General features: G+C 48.7%; 1 protein-coding gene across 5 annotated transcripts in view; it reads right to left on the bottom strand.

Moving 5' to 3' along the window:
• Positions 1–21,679, bottom strand: part of Rps6ka2 (ribosomal protein S6 kinase A2) — a 275,284-nt gene that overhangs the window by 62,360 nt on the left and 191,245 nt on the right. For all 5 annotated transcript variants that reach the window (XM_039078975.2, XM_039079021.2, XM_039079056.2 and 2 more), the window contains 2 exons: positions 18,023–18,139; positions 9,642–9,723 (listed from right to left, as the gene is read on the bottom strand). In XM_039078975.2, coding sequence (XP_038934903.1) covers positions 9,642–9,723; positions 18,023–18,139 — 199 coding nt within the window. The remainder of the gene's footprint in view (positions 1–9,641; positions 9,724–18,022; positions 18,140–21,679) is intronic.

Raw genomic sequence — 21,679 nt, 5'->3', positions numbered from 1 at the left:
TTGCTCATCACTATTTAGAATGACAATATGCACACTTAAAGTGTTATTAAAGAAATCCTTCCCCAAGGATGCCATAATTCTAATGAAGTGGAATATGGCACAGTTTTATACCTGTGCTTTAGACCTAACTGATAGTCCTAGAAGTCAGTGTTCTCACCCTGCAGCTAGCATGCACTTTCTTCTCAGAAGGAAAGTATGTTCTGCTGATTGAGAAGGAAAACAGCACCCTCAGGCCAGCTCTCTAAGAGAGTAACTCAGCCCATGCATGGACAGTCACTGCAGTGCCAGGCATGACTCTTGGTGGCTGAGGGGTGGCTCTTTGGGAGGCATGGACATGAGTCAAAAGAGGGAAGGGACCTAAGCAGGATGTTGTCAGTAGAGCCTGTTTCTTGTGATGTTCTTGCTGTGGGAGAGGAGCACTGATACACAGATACACAGATACACATGCCTATAGGACAAGGGTCACGAATTTTTCTCCCTCACACTTCCTCCCTGCCCACTTCTATTCCATCACCATTTCTTAGTGCAGTCTGTGCTAGCATTCACCATTCAAATCTGAAGCTCTGCATTCTAGAAGAGGCTGGTAGAGAGATACACAGAAGAGGGCAGCAGTGGGGACTGTCAGTGGGAAGCCTGCGAGTGCTGAGGGAAGTGGAGGGAGGAAGAACTTTACAAGAATGGCACGTCAGGAGGCTGCAGACAAGGACTGTACACGTTCTGAGCAGCCTGGGTGCAGCACAGAGAGGCTGCAGGAGGAAGGACATACACATAGCATAGAGCCATGGCTGGACCTGATTGAAGTGCTTATGGGGAATGTGACAGTATCAGGAATCGTGAGAGGCTGCGCACACAATACCGAAGACACTGAGCTAGACTGAAGAGGCAGATCAGAGAACAGACCAGGACCATCCCACAATAGGTGAGCACTTATGGGAGCTGGCCCGCTAGCCTGGATGTTGAGAAATTACCTTGAAGGGAAGCCATAGGGTTGTCAGGAGGAGGTCACCTCAGCCACACTCAATGAAATGCTGAGGCTGGCAGGAGGCTGGGCTATAGCTTTGCTAGCAATGCAGATGTAAAGCCCCTGTCCCACACAGGGGTCAACTTGGGATGTACAGAATGATAGAAGCCCTTGATGGAGACCTCGGGTCAGGGGTACTGCTGTATTGTACCAGGATTTAGAGAGGACAAGCCCCATTGTGGAGAGCAACACGAAAGACGACAGAAGATGGAGAACAATCCAGAAGCATGAGAGAAACACGCTGCCACACTGGACAGTCCCAGACCGGATGGGACTCACCAATGTGAGGGCAGACATGAGGCCAGTGAAGGATCATTAGAACCTTTGAAACCTCACTCTTCCTGGGGTCTGCAATGGGATTAGACGAGTAAAACTGGATAAGTCCATGCCTCTGTCATGCCTTTGGAATGACTTTTACAAGGTTTGATACACTTTTATTCTCTTTGCAAAGGATCTTGCTGTGTAGCCTAGGGTGGACTTGACCTTATTTCCTTCCTTCAAATTTTCACAGCCTATTTTTTTCAATTAAAGCTTCCACCCACCCGCTCTTAGAGAAATACCCTATCTTCATGCAGATAAAAGAATGGGCTCCTGCTTATGCCAGGTTGAGAGCACCTTTAGCCCACAGACTTTTCCCCGAAGGTGCCCTGGAGATTCCAGCATGAGTCTCTCCACTGGCCAAGGCTCCCAGGACAAAATCAACCACGGGAGACAAATAAGATAGGAGGCACAAAGCTTCTCTACCTCCTCGACCCCAAGACATGGATTCAGACTACAGAGGCAAGAAAGTGGCAGAGTTCCAGGGTAGTTAGTAAAAACCAAACTGAAACCTGTTTATTCAGTAAGAACACAGCTTGACAGGCAGTTAATAAAGACTGGAGGGAAGGGGGGTATTTTCTCAAAACAAAAGATGAGGGGAGACACTGATCACGAATCCAGGCTCTGACTCTCTGTAACTCAAATCATGTTACCATCAAAAAGGAAAAGCTCCCATTCCTGCATCAGGGAGCTCAAGGGCAGTTGCTATGGACCAAGAAAGTTCTTCTATAAGCTGGGCCGAGGCTGATACTTCTGTTGGCCTCCGCAGTACCTGGCCTGTGTTGTTACACCTATGCCCTTTGTCTCAGTAGAACACATTTACTGCCGTCCACCCCATGCCTCACTATGCAATTTCTACACGAACTGCCTGGCCCCACCCTCCATGACACAGCCTGGTAAAAAGGGTGGCAGAGAAAGAGGCCTGTTGCTCCACCATCTCACCGTGGCCTTAATTTAGTCCCCTTCATCTGAAAACCCTCTAAAAATCATCAGTATCCTTAAGCTCACTCAGCATGAACGAAGGGCACTGTCCAGCATCCATTTCCCATATGAAGGTCAGAGTCTCCAGCTTTTGAAGGTTTAATTTGTGACAGAAAACGATCTGTGAGCAGAGGAGTGCCTGGTCACATGGGAGTCAAAACCTTTTGCAGATAATTACATGCTACCCAAAGAGAAGCAGGTGGCTTCTTAACAAGGAAATTGAGAAGGAGGCTGGAATGCTGGGGAGGGAGGGCACCAGCATTGCCCTGGCCACTACCACCTCTGCTCAATGTGGTTTAGGAGAGCTCAGCAGCTTTGCCCTCAGTCCCCTCATTTGTAAAGTGGTATTACCTGTACTAGCACTGAAAAGGGGGCACCTAGAACTTGCGATTGGAGCGTGCCTTGCATGCCCCCCGCCTCCCAGGAATCTGAAATCACCCAAATGGGAATCATATGGCATAAATGAGTTAACTTAGAAACGCAATCTGTTCAGATGCAGGCAGCATGAATGAGTCAATGTTTTAACGAAGTACCTCAGCTATGACAGAAACAATACAGAAGTGCTGACAATACCACCCTGGGGGCCAGGACGAGTGCTGGGGCAACTCCAGCCAGGAACTGTTTCAAGACATTGCAGTCAACACAAGTGTCATCAATACTCAGCTGTACTGGTCACGGGATTTTAGTCACGTATGTCTGTGGAGCTGTGTACCAGTGTTCCTCTCCCACAAGGACATCACAAGAAGCAGGCTCTACTGACAACATCCTGCTTAGGTTCCTTCCCTCTTCTGACTCATGTCCATGCCTCCCAAAGAGCCACCCCTCAGTCACCAAGAGTCATGTCTGGCATTGCAGTGACTGTCCATGCATGGGCTGAGTTACTCTCTTAGAGAGTTGGCCTGAGGGTGCTGTTTTCCTTCTCAATCAGCAGAACATACTTTCCTTCTGAGAAGAAAATGCATGCTAGCTGCAGGGTGAGAACACTGACTTCCAGGACTATCAGGTAGGTCTAAATCACGAGTTGAAAACCCTATCAAGGGCTGGAGAGGTGGCTCAGCAGTTAAGAGCACTGACTGCTCGGGGTTGGGGATTTAGCTCAGTGGTAGAGCGCTTCCCAGCTCCGGAAAAAAGGAAAAAAGAAAAAAGAAGAGCGCTGACTGCTCTTCCAGAGGTCCTGAGTACAATTCCCAGCAACCACATGGTGACTCACAACCATCTGTAATGGGATCTGATGCCCTCTTCTGGTGTGTCTGAAGACAGCTACAGTGTACTCACATATAAATAAATAAATAAATAAATAAATAAATAAATAAATAAATAAATCTATCTTAATAAACCAATGCAAATTAGTCCTGCAAAGAAATGCCACGTGCCGACCACAGCGACAAGAATTCTGTACCACGTATGGTAACAGTCACTGCGAGCCATCATTACACCCATTGGCCACCTTCAGACCATTCATGGAGGGAGCACAGGATTCTCCCTAAGCAGATGGCAAGCCCCCCTCTGCACAGCAGACTGAGGCGAGCCTGGAGCGGGCTGCCCATTTTGCCCTCCTGGCTCATCTCCAGACCAGATGGCTCCCTTGGAGAAAAAGAGCAGAGAAGCTTCCTGAAGGTTTGTGTGCCATCGACGCTCCAAATCACCACGGGTCTGACTTCCACTCAAAAGCTGGAAGAAGGCACCTATTAACCTTGGCCCTGTCTTAGCTCAGGGGGTGTGGGTCCGGGAGAGGCTTCCCAGGTGACATGGCCAGTGGAGTCAGAGCCGGCTGCGGCTCCATGCATGCCCAGTTTCCTACTCTGAACCATGTCCTAAGCAATCCCACACTGGCAATGAACAGATACAGGAGGGAAGTTTAAGATTCCTGGGCTCAGACCTTCCGTGAAGCCCCAGCTGCAGCTGGGAATCTTCTAGAAAGCCGTTGTCAGACTTGATACAGAACATCTCTTACGGCTGGTACGTGTGCCCATTTACCAGTTCATGAACGCACGGAAGAGACTGGGTTTAACGTTGGGGCTCGTGCTTGGGAATGTGTTCACTCAGCCTTCCATCACTGAGTGAGACGCCAAACTCCACGTTTCCCTATATTTAAAGTACACAATAGAAAACCATTTCCCACAGTTCCTTTACACTGTCACAAAACTTTGCCAAATTCAAGAACACACACACAAAAAAAAAAACAAACTATAAAGGTCCTTAAGGAGCACCATCCTGTCACGAAGTGAGAGTAGAACTGGGAAGAGGGTGGACCTTAGCTGGGACGGCAAACAAGAGCGTGCCCCTGCGAGTTCCTTTCTTTCCAGCTTTGGCACGCTAGGCATCAGACTGCTTGTCACCTTTGTGACAAAAAAAGGGGCTGTGCCTGACACTGCAGACTGGAAAGTAAAATAGAACCCTGAGAACTATTGTCCTCCTTGTCAGTTCCCGAGGACTCCCACTGACAACAGTCCTCCTCCTGCACACCTGGCCGTCACTGCACTGTGATGGAGAGACAATCTCATGTTTCAAAAGAACGGTTTCCACCAGCCCCGACCCCCCTTTTCATTTCTTCCTTTTCAAATTGACTTTGCTATTCAACTGAATTCCAGTTCCCTCTGGTGACTATATTCTTAGAGTTCGTGATTGGCAAGGAAAGACACCGTGGGCGTTACAGACACACCATGGGTGCTGCAGACACACCTCTCCCCGCTGCACGTCTTACAATCAACTGGCCTGCAAGCTGGGGGCATGACAGAGAAGGGAAGGAACTCGGTATCTGAGACGATCCAGAGGAATTGGAAGTAAAATCAACTTGAATGCTCTTTTGTTTAGACTCTCCTCCCAGCTTTGAGAAAGAGGCCCATGTGGGGAGAGTGGGGTTAGCCCAGTGAGAGCACAAGGGGGCCAGGAGACCACTCTACAGCTGCCATGGGATACAGTATCACATCTTGTGGCCACCACTCTCACACATAACCTGCTCTGTGAGGCTCCTCCATTTTCTCTTAAGAAAGAAACCCAATTGAATTCCTGGGAGGAAATTGATTCCTTAGTGATGGTCCATTATGGAGAGTTGAAACGGTGTGGAATATAATATCCGAAATGGTGTGGAATAAAAAATAATGTTTGGTTTCAGTCGACTTTGGAAGGAGCACAAGGAGATACATTTTTTTCCATTCCTTTTCCCCATATGGCTCATTTTCATAATATGTAAGTGATTGCACATAGTCAAACATACTATTCTAGAGTATTTGTTTTTTAAAAAACTGTAAGATACCAGGTTCAAAGGATTTTGTTGTTGAAAACTTGAAATACAACTCATGGAGAAGAAAATAAAAGTTGTCTGTAATTTGGTAACTAGACAGTTTTTGTTTACATGTCCATATTATTCCTGCTGATGAAGACATATGTGTGTGCATATACATATGTGTATATGATTTTGTATGTGTGTATATTTTTGTGTATGTGTACATATGTTGTGTGTATATATTTGTATGTTTATGTGTATGTCTGTGTGTGCAAGTATGTACATGTGTTGTATGTCCACATGTGATTTTGTATGTATATATTTGTAGACATGTGTATGTATATGTGCTGTAAATGTATACTTGTGTGCATATACATGTGTGTATGTGATTTTGTATGCATGTATGTGTGTGTACATATGTGTGTATATTTGTATGTGTATGTTTACGTGTACATGTGTGTCCATGTGACTTTGTATGTGTATATATGAATATATTTGTGTGTATGTATGTGTGCATGTGTTGTATGTTTATACGTGTGTGTATGTGTGTGTGTACATGTGTGCATACATTTAACACAGGCTCAGGGCACTTATTATGGCCATCCAAGATATGCGGTCTCATATCTTACTTAAAACTGGATCGGAAGGCTTTTCTTGAGAGCAATTCACCTTGTACTACAAACCATCTCAAAGGCCTATCACACAAGGGAAATGGTTATAGGTTATATAATGTTTGTAGAAGTTAGAGGCTGGACATCCTGCTTATCTCTGATGGAGCAAAGGGCTGGTAAGGGCTGCAGAGAGCACAGCTTCCTGGCCTGTCACACCTGTGCATGCTGCAGCACAGGCCGGGCACCTAGGACCCTCCTTAGTGGCTCCCCTTCACTCTGCTTTCCCTCCATCCCAGAGATGGGGAGAGGGGTGAGGGTGCTTAAGCAGTGCTTCTCTGATTATCAACCTCATGGGTTAAGTGGTTACTGTAGCTCAATCCAGGATGGGCAATTCCAGACACAATGGGGCTCTCACTAAATGGACAGATGGACACCATGGTGGAGTCACAATTTGGTAGCATCACTGGAATATGAATGATAGGTGTGGCCTAGCTGGAGAACATAGGTATCTGGGGTGTGTTTGTGCTCTGGCTACTTCCGGTCCCTGCCCCTTTCTTCAGCCTCCTATTCCTGTTAGTGCTGCACTCTGCCCAACCACACGGAGCCAAACAGCCCCAGACTGAAACCATGAGTCCAAAGTGCTCTTCCACCCTTTTTTCTGTCAGGCTTTCATCACATGACTGCAGAGGGAATTGATGTAAGGGACAGGAAGGACAGAGAAGGCACCGTTAGGTGTCACTTTAAGACTATGAAGCCTAACAGGGAGTCAATCATTAAGAGGGACGCATGTGTGACCATCAAGAATGATAAGCTCCTCAGTCTGAGCCCAGTGTACATCAGCACCCGCTGTCATCTACCTTCCTTCGTCCTCAAGACAAAGAGGCACCTGATCTGGATCTGAGAGGATCTTTGACACTTTCCATTTTAAAACATTTTCCCCACCCCTAAGAAGGCCAGGCCCATGAAGAACTCAAGCTTGTTTCCAGCGTCTCTTCCAGAGCCACAGGTGTAACAGCCACGTCTGTGAGTCAATGTCCTGCTTGGTTTCTGTTGCTGCACTAAGACCTGAGGGAACTAGGGAAGGAAAGGGCCTATGTGGCTTACACATCCAGACCTCGGTCCATCACTGCAGGAAGCCAGGGCACGAAGTCAAGGCAGGAACCTGGAGGCAGGAGCTGATGCAGAGACCATGGAAGAGTGCTGCTTATTGGTTTGTTCCTCATGGCTTGCTCAGCCTGCTTTCTTAGGCAACCCAGGACCACTTCCTCAGGGGTGGCACCAATCCCAGTGGGCTGGGCCCTCCTACGGCAATGATTACCAAGAGCATTCCCCCACAGACTCGCCTACAGACCAACCTCATGGAAGCCTTCCCTCAACTGAAGTTCCTCCTCTTTCAGCTCTAGCTTACGCCAAGTCCACAAAACCAGCTCAGTCGGTCTTCTCATCATCAAGAAACTAGAATCGCCACATATGAACCTTGTGTCGGCCTTCTTCCTCTCAGCGTCCTGTCCTCATGTTCATCCAGGCTATGACATGAATGAGTACTGTATTTAGTCTTACTGCCAAGAAACACACACTGTGTGGACAGACCACGTTGCACTATGGGAAAAGATAGCAAAGAAACACATCTCCAGGAAGGAAGGGCTCACGATTTGAGGTAGGAGCAGGAGGCAGCTGCTTGTGCTGCGCTCACGGCTAGGACGCAGACAGTGACGGATGCTGGTGCTTGGCCCTCCTCCCCTCTTTTTATTCACCCATGGGTCGCTGTCACCCAGCTACAGGGTGGCCCTTCTCTCCTTGGCTGGACCTCTCTGGAAACCTCTTTAGAGGCACACTGAGGTGTGCATTTTCAGGTGACAGCGATGATGACAGACATCACAGTGCACAGGGGGGGTTGCGCTCACTCAGAGCTGCTGATGGAGGTGCTGGGTCTCTGTGGCGAACTGGGTCGTAGGGCAGGGGTTTTGCCTCTGAAGAACTGAAGGAGTGGTCTATTTTAAATGATCCTGAACTAGCGGGGTTTTAATGTCTGTTTCTCTGAGACGATCCTTAAGTGAAGAGTTTATTTTATTAAATGTTGGGTGGAGTTGTTTCTTCTACATTTCTCAGCCAGAAGGAACAATTCTTTAACATTTTTTGTGAAGAATTTTGGACCGGTTCACCGTATTCAATTAACAACTAACTGTACCAACATTACACCGCCCATAACCTTTTGTCAGCTCTAAGAAAGAAGCCGTCGGTGTGCATCTGAATGATGTGTAGAGAACCACGGTCTAGGCTCGGCTCCTGTGTGGCCATGAGTCACTTGTCAATGTTTACAGTGGCCTTCCCTAGTAACGCTCAGAGGACAGATCTCTGCCCAGGCTGGCAGAAGTAGTCAGTATTTGCATTTTCTAACCACTGGCCAACCCAATCTATCGCTTTTATGGGAAATAATTGCCAATTCTAAAGTTAGGCCTTGGATCTCACATATCTGCTGAACCCCAGAGCCATCTCCCTTGGAAGGATTTTTCTGGCCTGTATACTAAGATGCTTACAGTCTACGGAGACTTCGTCCATACATCGACCGCCCTAGCTTACTGGTTATATACTGCTGGAAGACATGCATTTTATCTCCCCAGCTAGAGATCAAGTGTGTTGAAGGCACAGAATAACACATTCTTTGGATCCTCTTCTGCCAAGGTCAGTACATGATAGGTCCTAAAAGATTCAAGTGCCCATGACATCTTTTGAAGCTCACGGCACACAAAGGCCTACGCATGAGCTCCCATGCTCCTGCCAGATCAGCCCCTAGTCAAGGCTCCACCTGTACACGTCACCAACAAGCCACTGTCATACCACTTCCATGCCGGAGCAAACCTTGTATAAATGTCACCAACAAGCCGCTGTCATATCATGTCCATGCTGGTGAACCTCGTGCTGGGGGGTGGGGGATGCTGGATCCCTCCTCAGTGGCAGATGAAGACAATCAGAACGGAGCAGGTCTGAGTGAGCCCAGTCTGTGTTTATTGCTTATACCTTACTGGGAGGCTGGCACAGCAGAGGCTGGAAGCTAGCAGGTCACTGCACGTCTAGCCCCCAGTCACTGGGCAGCAAGGGAGCCTAGCACATTTGCGAGTGGAGCATTTGTGAAACTGAGCAATCCCGTGTGCCGGGTGGTGCACGGCCTACTGTGGAGCCACGGCGGAACAAATGGCTTGCTTCTCCACTGCTCGTTTCCCACACGGTCCCTGCAGCAGAGCATATGTAGAACGCTCCTTATGCAACAACTTCTCCTCCGAGAACTGGAGAAGCTTGCAGGGATAGCTACAGCACCCGGGAAAGGACCACAGCTTATTATCACCCAGAGATCAAGGGCCTGGTGCCCTCCTCTGAGAGCGGTTCCCGAAACCATGAAGACCAAGCAGGGACTGTATTTCTGCAAACTCCCAAGAAGACTGCAGAGTGTGGCTCAGAAGCAATTGGTCCCTCCCAAGGCTCTTACCTTTCAAGGTGGCTTTCTTCAGGACTTTCATGGCGTAGAGCTGACCAGCATCCGATCCTGTGACTTTCCTCACCAAGAACACCTGAGGAACAAGAGATACAGTGGCTGTCTGTGCTGTCAGCCTTAACTGTCGACTGGACGCAACCTGGAGTCGACCGGGAAGAGCCCACTGAAGAACTACCTACATTGGGTTTAGCTGTAAGAGTGTCCAACCCATGTGGGTAGACCGAGCCCATTACGGCTGGTATGGTCAAAGGCAAGAGGTGCTGAACTGTATGGGAGTGGAGGAGCTGAGCTCAGTATAAGCTAGCAGGCTAACAAGTGAGCATTCATGCTTCCCTTCCTCTGTGCTCTTGACTGGATATGACGTGTCCGCCTTTCTCAATCTCCTGCTGCTGCGACTTCCCTGCATTACTGGGCTGGGGAACGGTTCTCCTCTAAGCCCGTTCTCCTCTAAGACGCTTCTGTTGGGCACTTTCTCAGTGGCAGAGATGAAATAGGACACGATCTTAAGGGATTTGATAAGGGGCTGTGAGGGATGCTCCGATTGTGGGTGCCCATAGGAAATATAAGCTATCTCCAGCACTCAGGCTGCCAACACATGCTTCATCTACCTGCTGCAGCTCTGGGCTTCGCACCATCCTGCATCTGGGTTGGGTACCAGAAGGGAGACCCAAACAGATCAGACTGCACCAGACACACTAGCTACTCCTATTTAAACTTTCTGTATCCAGATTGGTCTTAGAGTTTCTGTGATGAAATACCGTGACCAAAGCAAGTCAGGGAGGAAAGGGTTTATTTGGCTTACACTTCCACATCACAATCCATCATCAAAGACAGTCAGAACAGGAGGCAGAAAAAAATGGAAGCAGGAGCCAATGCAAAGGCCATAAGGGTGTTTCTATGCTTGTTACCCATGCTCAGCCTGCTTTCTTATAGAACCCAGGACCACTAGCCCCATGACAAAGCCACCGTCAATGGCTGGGGCCCTCCTCCCAATCACTCACCTAGAAAATGTCCTACTGGTTTGCATACAGCCTTATCTCATAGAGGCATTTTCTCAACTGAGATTCCCTCCTCTCGGATAAGTCTAGCTTTGTGTCAAGTCGACATGAGACTAGCCAGGGGAAGATTCTACCTGTAGGCAGCAGAAGCTCACAGGCAGTATTTGATGGCCCTTAAGCACACTCCTGTGGGTATTTAACGTTCTCTGAAAACACTTTCGATGCAAGAACTAATCAACAAAGCAATAGATACCTGAGACAGGCTGAACTTAAGGTGAGATTGCTGTTTTTTTAAAAAATTAATGAAGAAAAATGCAAAGTATGAAAAGTAATGTTCCACGCATGAGTAAAGTAATGATTTCCTAAAAGAATTTTTCCACTGATGTAAACCCTGCTGGGTGGCAGAGCCCACACTGGCACCCTGGGCTGTGGTGTAGCTGTAGGCAGAGGCAGATTCCCTTAAATGGATCTGTTGCATTTCTCCTTCTGAAAGGCCTTCCTCGTGCCCAGCCCTCCTGCATGCACTTTGAGGTATTCTAGCTCCATGCAAACTCTAGAGAGCCCACACTGGCCAAGGATGCAGCACCACCATGATAAGCTATCTGTAACATCAATCACAGTAGGGATGCAGGTTTCCTTAGCCAGAAGGTAGATAAGTCCTCAATCTCCTGGTTCTCTGTCACAGACAAGGAGCATACTCGGGAACCTGCGGGGCATGGAGCACAGTCTCTCAGTGCAGAGACAAGGTATGGACCTTGATATCTGCTGTCCTCCCGCAAGACCACAGACATCTATTCCAGAGGCACAGCAGATGAAGAACTAGGAGGATGCATTGTCCAAGCCCAGGACGCACATCTGTAGATGGAGTATCAACCCCACACCTACACCACGTGTCCTGCAGGGAATTCAGCTGCCCCCTGCCCCAGCACTGCCTCTACCCAACTCCTCCTGGCCACTGTCAATGCTGTAATCACATCCCTCAGCAGAAGTGACTATGTGACATCCATGGGAAAATGTCATGCTCTCTGTCAGATGGCAAAGGTGCAGGAGAGAAGGGCCCTGTCTTGTACGGTGATCAGCACTGCCAGGAACATACAGGGCCCTGGGAAGTCGTGGGGACACACTGTCACTGAGAGCGGTACGGGATGTCCACGGTATGTGTGTACACATCTCCAAGGCTGGATGAACAAGCCTACAGTACAGGTCCAAGAGAGAGCCTGGGGCTCACTCTCATGTGCACCAACTGCCACACTGGATTTCGACACCAGATCCACCCACAGGACCCTGAGATCCCCATGAGAACACAGCTCTGCCACATCCCTAAAAGTTACTGTAGGTGGAAAAACTCGCATTCTAGGCCGGCAGTTCTCAACCTTCCTAATTCTGCAACCCTTTAATACAATTCCTCATGTTTGGTGACCCACCCCCAACCATAAAATTATTTCATTGCTATAACTATATAATTATTATAACTATAATTTTGCTGCTGTTATGAATCGTAACATCTGTGTTTTCCAATCGTCTTAGGTGACGTGACCTCTGTGCAAACGACGCTCAGCCCCCAGAGGGTTTGCAACCCACAGGTAGAAAACTACAGTTCTAGACAATGTCGCACTGGGTCAAGACCACCTCCTTGCTGTAGGGAATGAGCTTCCCAGTAAGCAGGTAGAAATGAGGAAGCATTTCTCTTTTTCATTGCAGCAAAGTCTCTTATTCATTGGAATAAGGGATTTTTTTTCTTTTTTTTTTTTTTTTTGGTTCTTTTTTTCCGGAGCTGGGGACCGAACCCAGGGCCTTGCGCTTCCTAGGCAAGCGCTCTACCACTGAGCTAAATCCCCAACCCCGGGATTTTTTTTCTAAAGCAAAAGGCACTAGAGCCTAACTGCTAAGTCCCTGTGTCTGAACTGACTCAGTGTATAAAATTCCATTCACTCTTCCAGCCTGTTCCTGACACCCACAGCATCTATCCACACTTTGTCAAAAAAGTGTAGAATTGCTAATGCCTGGGAGGCAGGAGGCAGGAAGGAGGAGGGAGGAGGGAGGAGGGAGGAGGCAGGAGGCAGGAGGCAGGAGGCAGGAGGCAGGAGGCAGGAGGCAGGAGGCAGGAGGCAGGAGGCAGGAGGCAGGAGGCAGGAGGCAGGAGGCAGGGGGGAGGAGGCAGGAAGCAGGAAGCAGGAAGCAGGAAGCAGGAGGGGCAAAAGGTATAACATCTAGGTGGTGATGATGGGCCCCAGGCGCTATGCAGACCACAGCAGCTAAGCATCCATCCATCACAAGAGAAGGGAGGCTAAGAGCTGGAAAGCAGGATGGGGCTTGTAGCAGGGTCTGTGCTGTTGGCCGCAGGACCATCACATTTTCCTGCCAGCCATCAGGAGTCAGTGGGGCTGAGCACTGAGCATCCAGCAGGCATTTTGCCTGCACACAACTGTGGTGGTTGCATGTCGATGTGCGGGGTCAGGGATGCATGCATCCATGGCCAGGCCACTGAGTCTCCACAGGGAGAACAGGATCCTGGGTCACTGTTCGAGCCCCCACAGGACTATGGCCAGTAGACAGATGAACCCCTCCATTCTGTCATGCTATAGATGAGACAGAAGCCCCAAGAAGAAAGATGCGCATAGAGGAAATTTAGTCATAAAATCGCCCTGCGGGGAGAAGCCGGGAAGAGGAAGCAGTACGCTTACGTTCAGGACTGGCAGGCCTTCCTCTGTGTTTCCCCCCACGCTCCCACCCCCATGTAATGTGACACGATATTACAGTGTCCCCCAAGTTCCCTGTAGTCCTCGCCTCCCACACAGCAGTGTGGGCGAGAGGCTCCTGTGCCACATTACAACACATCAGGAAAGTCCTCACAAATGTGGATAGACTGGAGACACACCCTTGGACTTCCTGGCCTCCAGAACCATGAGTCAAATGAGTTTCTTTTCCTTTAGAACTTGTCCAATGTTTTGTCTTTGAAGATTTAGTTATGACACCACAACACGGGCTAAGACAGAGGAAATGATAAATGACTGTGGTGAGTACTCCGGCCTAACCAACACCTAAAGGGAAAACCACACCTGCAGAGCACTGAGCAGCGCCCATCACAAATTAGCTAAGACAAAGTCAGTTTCTGCACAGAGGTTTGCATATAAAATGCTTAAAGCTTTTTGGAGACAAAGACTCACTCTGTAGGCAAGGCTGGCCTCAAAATCACAGCAATCCTCCTGCCTCAGCACTGAAAAGGAGTGGCTAATGCTTACGGTCATCTGTTTTAAAGCAGGGTTTCTGTTTCTTTAAAGGCATAGACGCAGCTGCACTGTGTCATTATTAATATGCTCCTACTAAGTGCCAAGAATTAGAGCCGTGCGCAGCAGTTCTCCCTAAGGTGAGTGGAGGGGCAGACGGAGGTCTCCGAAGAGAAGGGGGATGGCTGTAGTGCAGGCAGAAAGAGGACTTAGATCCGCAGCAGCAGAGATGAGACATCGCTCAGGTGAGGCACGCACATCTCTTTCCTGGTCCTCTGCTTATATAATTTAGAAATTTGGATGCAGTGAGAAAGGCCCCGAGCAACTTTGATGATTTTAGCAACTGTAGCTTCTGTGCCCTGACACTCCCAGCAACAGTGTGCGCTGACTGTGTGCTGACTGTGCCCTGATGCTCCCAGCAACAGTGTGCGCTGTGTGCTGACTGTGCCCTGACACTCACAGCAACAGTGTGCGCTGACTGTGTGCTGACTGTGCCCTGACACTCACAGCAACAGTGTGCACTGACTGTGTGCTGACTGTGCCCTGATGCTCCCAGCAACAGTGTGCACTGACTGTGTGCTGACACTCCCAGCAGCGGTGTGTGCTGTGATGTGTGATGACTTGTCCCACTTTCAGAACAAGTTCTGCATAGGCAGCTGTGCAGCCCCGGGCCAGATGCGCATGCGCGCGCACACATACACACACACACACACACACACACACACACACACACACACACACACACACACACAATCTCAGGATCACTGTAATCGAAGACACCACTGCCTGATGCTCTTAGCCACATGTTCTCAGTCTGGCCAAGGGGACCTCAGACAACAGGATGTTCTGGGGCTGAGCCGAAGAAACATGGCTACTTTCTGGGAACTCCCAGGCAACAATCTCCCTCCAGCGAAGGCATTTAGAGCTCCACTCATGTAATGCCACTGTTCAGTTATAGAAAAGCAAGGACATTTTAAAATGCCAGCTTATTCCCGTCTCGGAATGTGGCACTCACAATTTACCACACTCCAGGACATTTTAAAGGAAAAAGGAGAAAGCATCTACCCCCCTTTGGCATTTCTTGATAGAGGGGAGCTGTGAGGAGCTGGAAAAGGTGGGAAATCTGCACCCAGCACAGGCTGTGGCAGATCCTGCATCTCCACCCCAGAGTGGCCAGTCTGTACCACCCCATTCAGCACTGGAACACACAACCAGGCTTTGTCACTCTCCTAAGAGTAGATGACTTTTCTTTTGAAGGCAAAGGCTGTTTTAGTCACCTCTCTCTCTTGTTGCAAGCCCAGACACCCCAGGACTCATTCAGTGCTGATGGGCTGTAGCCCAACACAGATGAGGAGACACTGCATTAGAAAGACTGCACACACCATGTACACGCTACAGCATCTAAGTCATGTGTTTCTGGAGCACAGGATACCATGTAAGACCAGTCTCCGGGCTAAGGGCATTCAGGTTCTGGGGTGCTCTGGCATGGGGACCCACAGCAGACAAGACTCAAATGCTGCCTGGGGGAAATCCCAGCCTGAGCCTCCCTATTCCGAGGTTCCGTGTAATCTGGCTAGGGAGCACAAGCAAAAAAGGAGGCACACAGCTGGAGTCCAGTGGCCCTCTGCTGAGGTCCAGGGCAAAGATGGTTTTCTGTTCCTTTGTGTCAGGGTTCATTCAGTCACCCAGGTAAGAAAGGTGGGACAGTAGGCTCAACGATGGGCAACAGCCACCCATGTTGGGGTCAGAGCTTCCGAGCATGGCCTGCCCTGGATCCATGGCATCCAGATTAATAGAGCAGACAGAACCTTCCATAGGCCTGCCCTACACATATATGTACACAGTGTATTTGCCTGCAACGCAGGCATTGGGCCGTGCAGGGCAGTCAGTCAGACCTGGGCTGGTTTCCCTGCTGCTGCTCTCATGAAAAAGAAAACCTGTACGGACAAAGATATCAAGATTTGACACCCCCCTTAGCTGCTGTGCAGAGTCCAGGAAGGCCTGAGTGAGACTCCGGGGAGACCCACTTCTTTCTAGACTCCTAGTCTGGAGTCCTCCCTTTCTGAGACAGAGCATGGCTGGAGACAAGGATCTCAGGGTGGGACACCTACAGGAGCGTACCCTTCCACTGCCTCCTCTTCCCTTCTGATGGGTACCCACCCAACTCCAGTCCTTTGTCCCACCTGCCCATACAAGATTAGGAACTGAAGAGGTGGGCTGTGTAGTGTATCGTTAACACCTCCACATCCACAGAGCCTCGTCAAAGATTTGTTCTATAGAAATGCTTTCTTAAAAGCGAAGTTAAAGTGTAAATGAATGAGAAGTCTGGGAAGGCCTTTTCGATTTTTTTTTTCAAATACAGTATCTCATATAGGCCAGGCTGGCCTTGAACTCAGGATCTCACATAGCCCAGGCTGGCCTTGAACTCAATAAGCAACTGTGACTGACTGAACTTCTGATCTTCCTGCCTCCGCCTCTAGAGTGCAGACATTACATGTGTTCCCTCACATCCAGGTGATGCAGTGCTGGGAACCGAACCCAGGGCTTCCTGGGTACAAGAGAAGTCTTCTATCAACTGTCCCATATCTCAGACCTCCTTCTTAACCATGTTTATAATGACCCCATTCCTGAGCAAGCTGTGTTCAGGTTCAGGGCAGCCATTGCTCAGGTAAGTACTGACTGGACACTCAGACTTCCAACAACACCTCTGTGCTGCCTGGGGAGTGTCCCGTTTCCTCATCCCCAGGAACTACTTGGTGCTTCTATTTTGAGATGGAGCTGTAGCAGCCACAAGAAAACAGGGGTTACCCAGCAGCAGAGGCATCACCCACAGCCCATGGCAGAACTTCTGTTCTGGGAAAGAACGGCCCCGCTAGCCTGAGCTCACACTGGAGGAGGCTTCTCCCTCAGGAGACAGCACATGGGTGACACTTCTGAGAGGCAGGAAAGGGAGAGGACCCTTGTCTGTGTTTTCCAATCCTGGCACTTAAAGAAAAAAATTATCTCTCAATTCCTCCCTACTTCTTATTAATGTTGAGCCATTTTCCTGACGATGCAGACAGGCTCCGCTTTCAGTTTACATTACTAGCTGTGGACGGAAGAGAGACAGAGTTTTGTTTTGCTACTTCCATAAACCCCAGGACCCTACTAAGTAAGCATCCACTCTGTAACCTCATGATTATACTGGTAACATGCACAAGTATAAACAGGCTCCTTGTCACTTGACCACGGAGAAAGTCAGAAGGAAGGAAGGCCTCCCGCCCCTAAACACAATGAAGGCAATGGAGTCTGTAAGAGATCTCTCCAAACCTCAGACCTCGCATGCCTGCGCTTGAGTCAGATTGGACTGAGCCCACCCTCTTCCCGGCACAGTCATGTGAAGACTGGCAAGATTCGGCAAACATCCACATGCAACACAAAAATAGTCATTCTGAAACGCCGGGACAGTTCTGTTCACACTTTGGGGAGCATTGGCTGCCTGGTATACTTGGGCCCTTCTGCTCTAGCACTCAGGCTGTCAGTGTGTGCCCATCTAGCTGCTAGTCCAGTGGATACCGTGTGTGGATGGGGCACGGGGGAAGAGCCAGCATTTCCCATCTCCTGAATCAGCCACCATCGCCATGATTCGTAAGCAGATATACGGACATGTGCAGGCTCAGCACTTAAACCCTTCCAGCTTGGACTCAGGACTAATTTAACTCAAAGCAAAGGGATATAAAATAAGTTACTTTATTTTACAAGTGGGGAAAACAAAGTATCGTCATTGACCAGGTGAGGAGAGGAGACAGACTCCAAATGCCGGCCTTCCTAACTCTTGAGTGACAGCTGTGTAGGCCAATCCAGAGAAGGGCTTTCCCCTCTTTTTCTTATTCTCTCATCAGTCACTTCCCTTTCAGTAAGAGCTGTTGTGGATGCCCTTCCCAAGACTCCCTGGTTTAAATGGAATAATCCAGCTCCTTTGGTAATAACCACAAGTCAAGGGGACCCCGATGAGCACGAGAATGTGGGTGATCTGGCGCTTCTTGGCTCACGATTCTGACAGACACAGCTCAGCTAATGTGGGCAGTTCCGTGCCCAAACTCTGCCAGATTCAGCCTGTACTGCCTTTGCATCTGAGGCCAGCCCACCAGTGTTGACCCGTTCGACTCACCTTTCCATACGACCCTTGTCCTAAAACTTTTAGCAGCTCGAACTGGGAGGGGTCTGCCTTCTCGAAGCCTTCCTTCACATGGCTGCTAATGTCAATCTCCTTCACGATGCCTTCTTCCTGCAAGACAGCAGAGATGTGCGGTTAGGACACGGCCAGGGCCCCCTTCAACCCATCTGTACCCCTACATCTGAGAAAGGTGTTTGCTCTGGGGTCTTCCAGAACGGGGGACTGAAATGGTGTGCTGTGACTGACAGGTAAATCTTCAATGCTTTCTTCCAGAGGTTTCTGTCCCCTCTCACCAATACCACAGGGAAATCTGAACGTATTCTCCATGAACATCACTCTGCAGTTAACAGTGTGCGTGGCCTCAGGAATCAAACAGTGACCCAGTGGTGTCGAGCTTCACCGCTTGGGAGGCTGGGAGAGGCTCCCACATGGAAATGCAGATGACTTACTTTCTTCCCACCTCACTATCCAGTATTTTTGACACAGATACCACAAAGAGTGCCAAAACAGAGCCTTTCGTCTCCATGAAACCCACACAGCAATCAGTACGCGTCCATCATCCTGTCCTGAAGCTGTGTGACTTGCTATATACCGGGAACGCTGGCTCTGCTAACATCAGTCTTTGTGGGGTTAGGGGGACTCTGGACATCGGACAGGGCAGGAGGTCATCCCCAAACAGCCAGGGAGATGAGACCATCCTACCTCTTTCTTTCATACAAAACACAAGCACAGTTTCCTCTCAATATCTGAGTTCCACAGCAGCAGGCACAGTGGCAGTGACCATTCATGTCACATCATATGTTATAGAGAACTGAGTGGCCTGGGATCACAGGTGACACCACTACGCCTGGCTCCCTGTCTTGTGTTGAAATAGTTGCTTTGGGGCTCTTGACACAATTCCTCCGGGGCCAGGACATGACCTGTGTCATGAATCTCACTAAATGCAGGTTTCTGGCACAGTGCCTGAGAACAGGACTTTTTTTTATTTTTTTAAGTATAAAGTGGCCTTTATTTGGGGGCATGGGAAGGGAGGTTGAGAAGGGAGTGGAGGCAGAGAAAGAGGGGACAGAGGGGGGTCAGAGAGGGAGAAGGGAAGAGGCTGGCCAGAAACATGTGGAGAGACGGGGGAAGGGGAAGGAGAAAGAGAGAGAGAAGTTGGGGTGGGGGTCAGAGAGGGAACAGGACTCTTAAAAATAACTCAATGTTTGGGGAAAGAAGCTGGTTTCAAGGCCAGACGCCAGCTGCACTTACAAAGCTATCATCTAGTGACTTGCGAGAGAAACCATGCCATAGATGACAAAGAGCCCTACGAAATTCTCCTGAGTGGCCGCAGGGTTCCAGAATGTTCTAGGAGAGCAGGGAGTAGGAAGGACAGCCACCAAAAGCAGCTATAAGAGCAGAGCTCCAAACAGAGACAGCTAGACTTTTTCCTTTCTTGCTTTTACCTCTTCAATGGCTTTCTCTTTGTGTTGCTGCAGCTAAGGTTCTGGGTACGATATTGAATAATCATGGTCAGAGTGAACATGGAGTCCTGTTCCCAACTATAGAGGAAGTGTTTGGTTTTTCTCCAGTTAGAATGTTGGCTGCAGGTTTGTTTGGATAAACCACATGTTCTCTCTCAGATGCAGATTTAGTCTATAGTGTATGGTGGGCATGCGTGTATGCATACACACATAAATACACACACATGGGAGTATAACAGAAAGGACAGTGTACTCATGAACCTTAGCAATAATGGTTGCCTGAACAGGACCAAAAAAACGAAGCAACAGACAACACTGTAGAAGGGCGGAAATCTCACAGGGCCTCACCCCCTAGCTACAGCAACTAAGGACCACTGAGAGAGGGGAAGCTGGTTACACACAGGGAGGGGTTCCTTAGCTGTTCATCTAGTCCAAACGGTCAGCCCTGAAATCACATACACACAAGGGCCACGAGAAAGACTCAGCAGAGTGGATCTATGCATCTGTTTACTTATACATATACATAATACTAACAGTTATGAAGAGGCCATGACTTTGAGAGGGAGTGAGGTGGTGTGCACGGGAGGGATGAGGAGGAGAAAAGGAAGGAGAAATGATATAATTATATTTTAATTTTATTAACATATATTGAATAGAAAGGAGAGAAAAGGAGGATAAATAATGGGATGGAGGGGATGAGAAAACTACCACTCAGGACATAAAAGAAGAAGAGAGACTGAAGGGCAGTTACAGAAAGCCGGGTAGCAGAGACAATGGAGATAAAAGAGAAGAAACCTAAAACACGCTCTGCTCCCTGGAGGACTCCAAGCCTGTCTTCCTTTGGGACGTCTGAGTCCAGTCAGCCCTCGGCTCCTCTGTCCATCTGGAAGTTAAGTCCTACGGGTGTGCGACTGTGTAAATACCACACCCTAACTGACGGTGCCCGAAGCAATCAATTCCCTCTCTGTCTTCTACTTTTTGTCTCCAGAAATGTAAAGCTAATCAAGATGACCATGTGTCTCTCTGTATGAGGAAACTGGATGCTACAACGCCACCACCCCAGATGTACTGGTTCCCCAGGCTTGCCTACCATTATCCCGTCCGGCTACACTAATTAGATCACACGCCTGGCTAAAATTAATTCTGCGTTTTGGAAAACAAATAAGATGAAGTAACCTGCTGCAAGGAGACAGGGGTAGAAACCAACAGTGTGAATACTTTCTGGATGCAACGAGAAAGGGTTGAAGAAAAAGGTCAGTGTTCTTTTTTTTTTTTTTTTTTTTTTTTTTTTTTGGTTCTTTTTTTCGGAGCTGGGGACCAAACCCAGGGCCTTGAAGGTCAGTGTTCTTAGACCGGAGTGTTAACACTTGACACGAAAGATCCCTCTGGATGCAGGGACAGAGGCCTTCAGGAAGGTACATGGTGAGGATGTGCAGTGGGAACAGCTGGGCACTCACCCAGAGGCCAACAGGTTCATAGTTGAAAGAGAGCTGAGGTGGGCTTGGTATCAATCTTGGGAACTAATCAAAAGCCTTTAAAGATGACATGGCAGCTAGAGAGGTGACTCGGTAGTCAAGAGCCCAGTTCCGATCACCCATGTTCATTAGGTGGCTCATAACCACCTGTAACTCCAGCTCCAGGAGATCCTACATACTGTTCTGTCCTCTGAGAGCACTTCTACACACACTGCATACAAATACTCATTATTATTACTATTAATAATAATAATGTTGTTGTTGATGATGATGATGGTGGTGGTGATGATGATGATGATGATGATGATGATGATGATGATGATGATGATGATGATGTAGTAAAATCAAGGTTCAGTGTCAACCATAGACCTCTGAATCGAGTGTGATTCATTTATCTCAATTTCCTGGCTTTCTAGCTAAGGACCTGAGAGTCGGTTTTTCCTTTCAGGCACACACAGGGTAGCCATTTCTGCGAGTGTTTGCTGGGTTCATACTCTGCCTATGATGTCTCTGCAGGAGGACTCCTGGGATGTGGTTCCTGAGTGGCAGGCAGTGAGAGGACTCTGTCTCTGGCCTTGGCTGTGTGTTCAGCTTCCTGTCTGGACTTTCTTTGGGATCCTTATGGAGAAGAAAGTGTCAAAACAGGCGTGACCCAGCTGCCCTGCTGTCCACACCGTTCACCAGCCCAGTGACTATCACAGCAGAACCCAGAT

Source organism: Rattus norvegicus, chromosome 1 (assembly GCF_036323735.1).
Source record: "Rattus norvegicus strain BN/NHsdMcwi chromosome 1, GRCr8, whole genome shotgun sequence".
In the NCBI taxonomy this organism is placed as follows: Eukaryota; Metazoa; Chordata; class Mammalia; order Rodentia; family Muridae; genus Rattus; species Rattus norvegicus.
The sequence above is the reverse complement of the archived record's forward strand: the minus strand, read 5'-3'. Positions and strand labels throughout refer to the sequence as shown.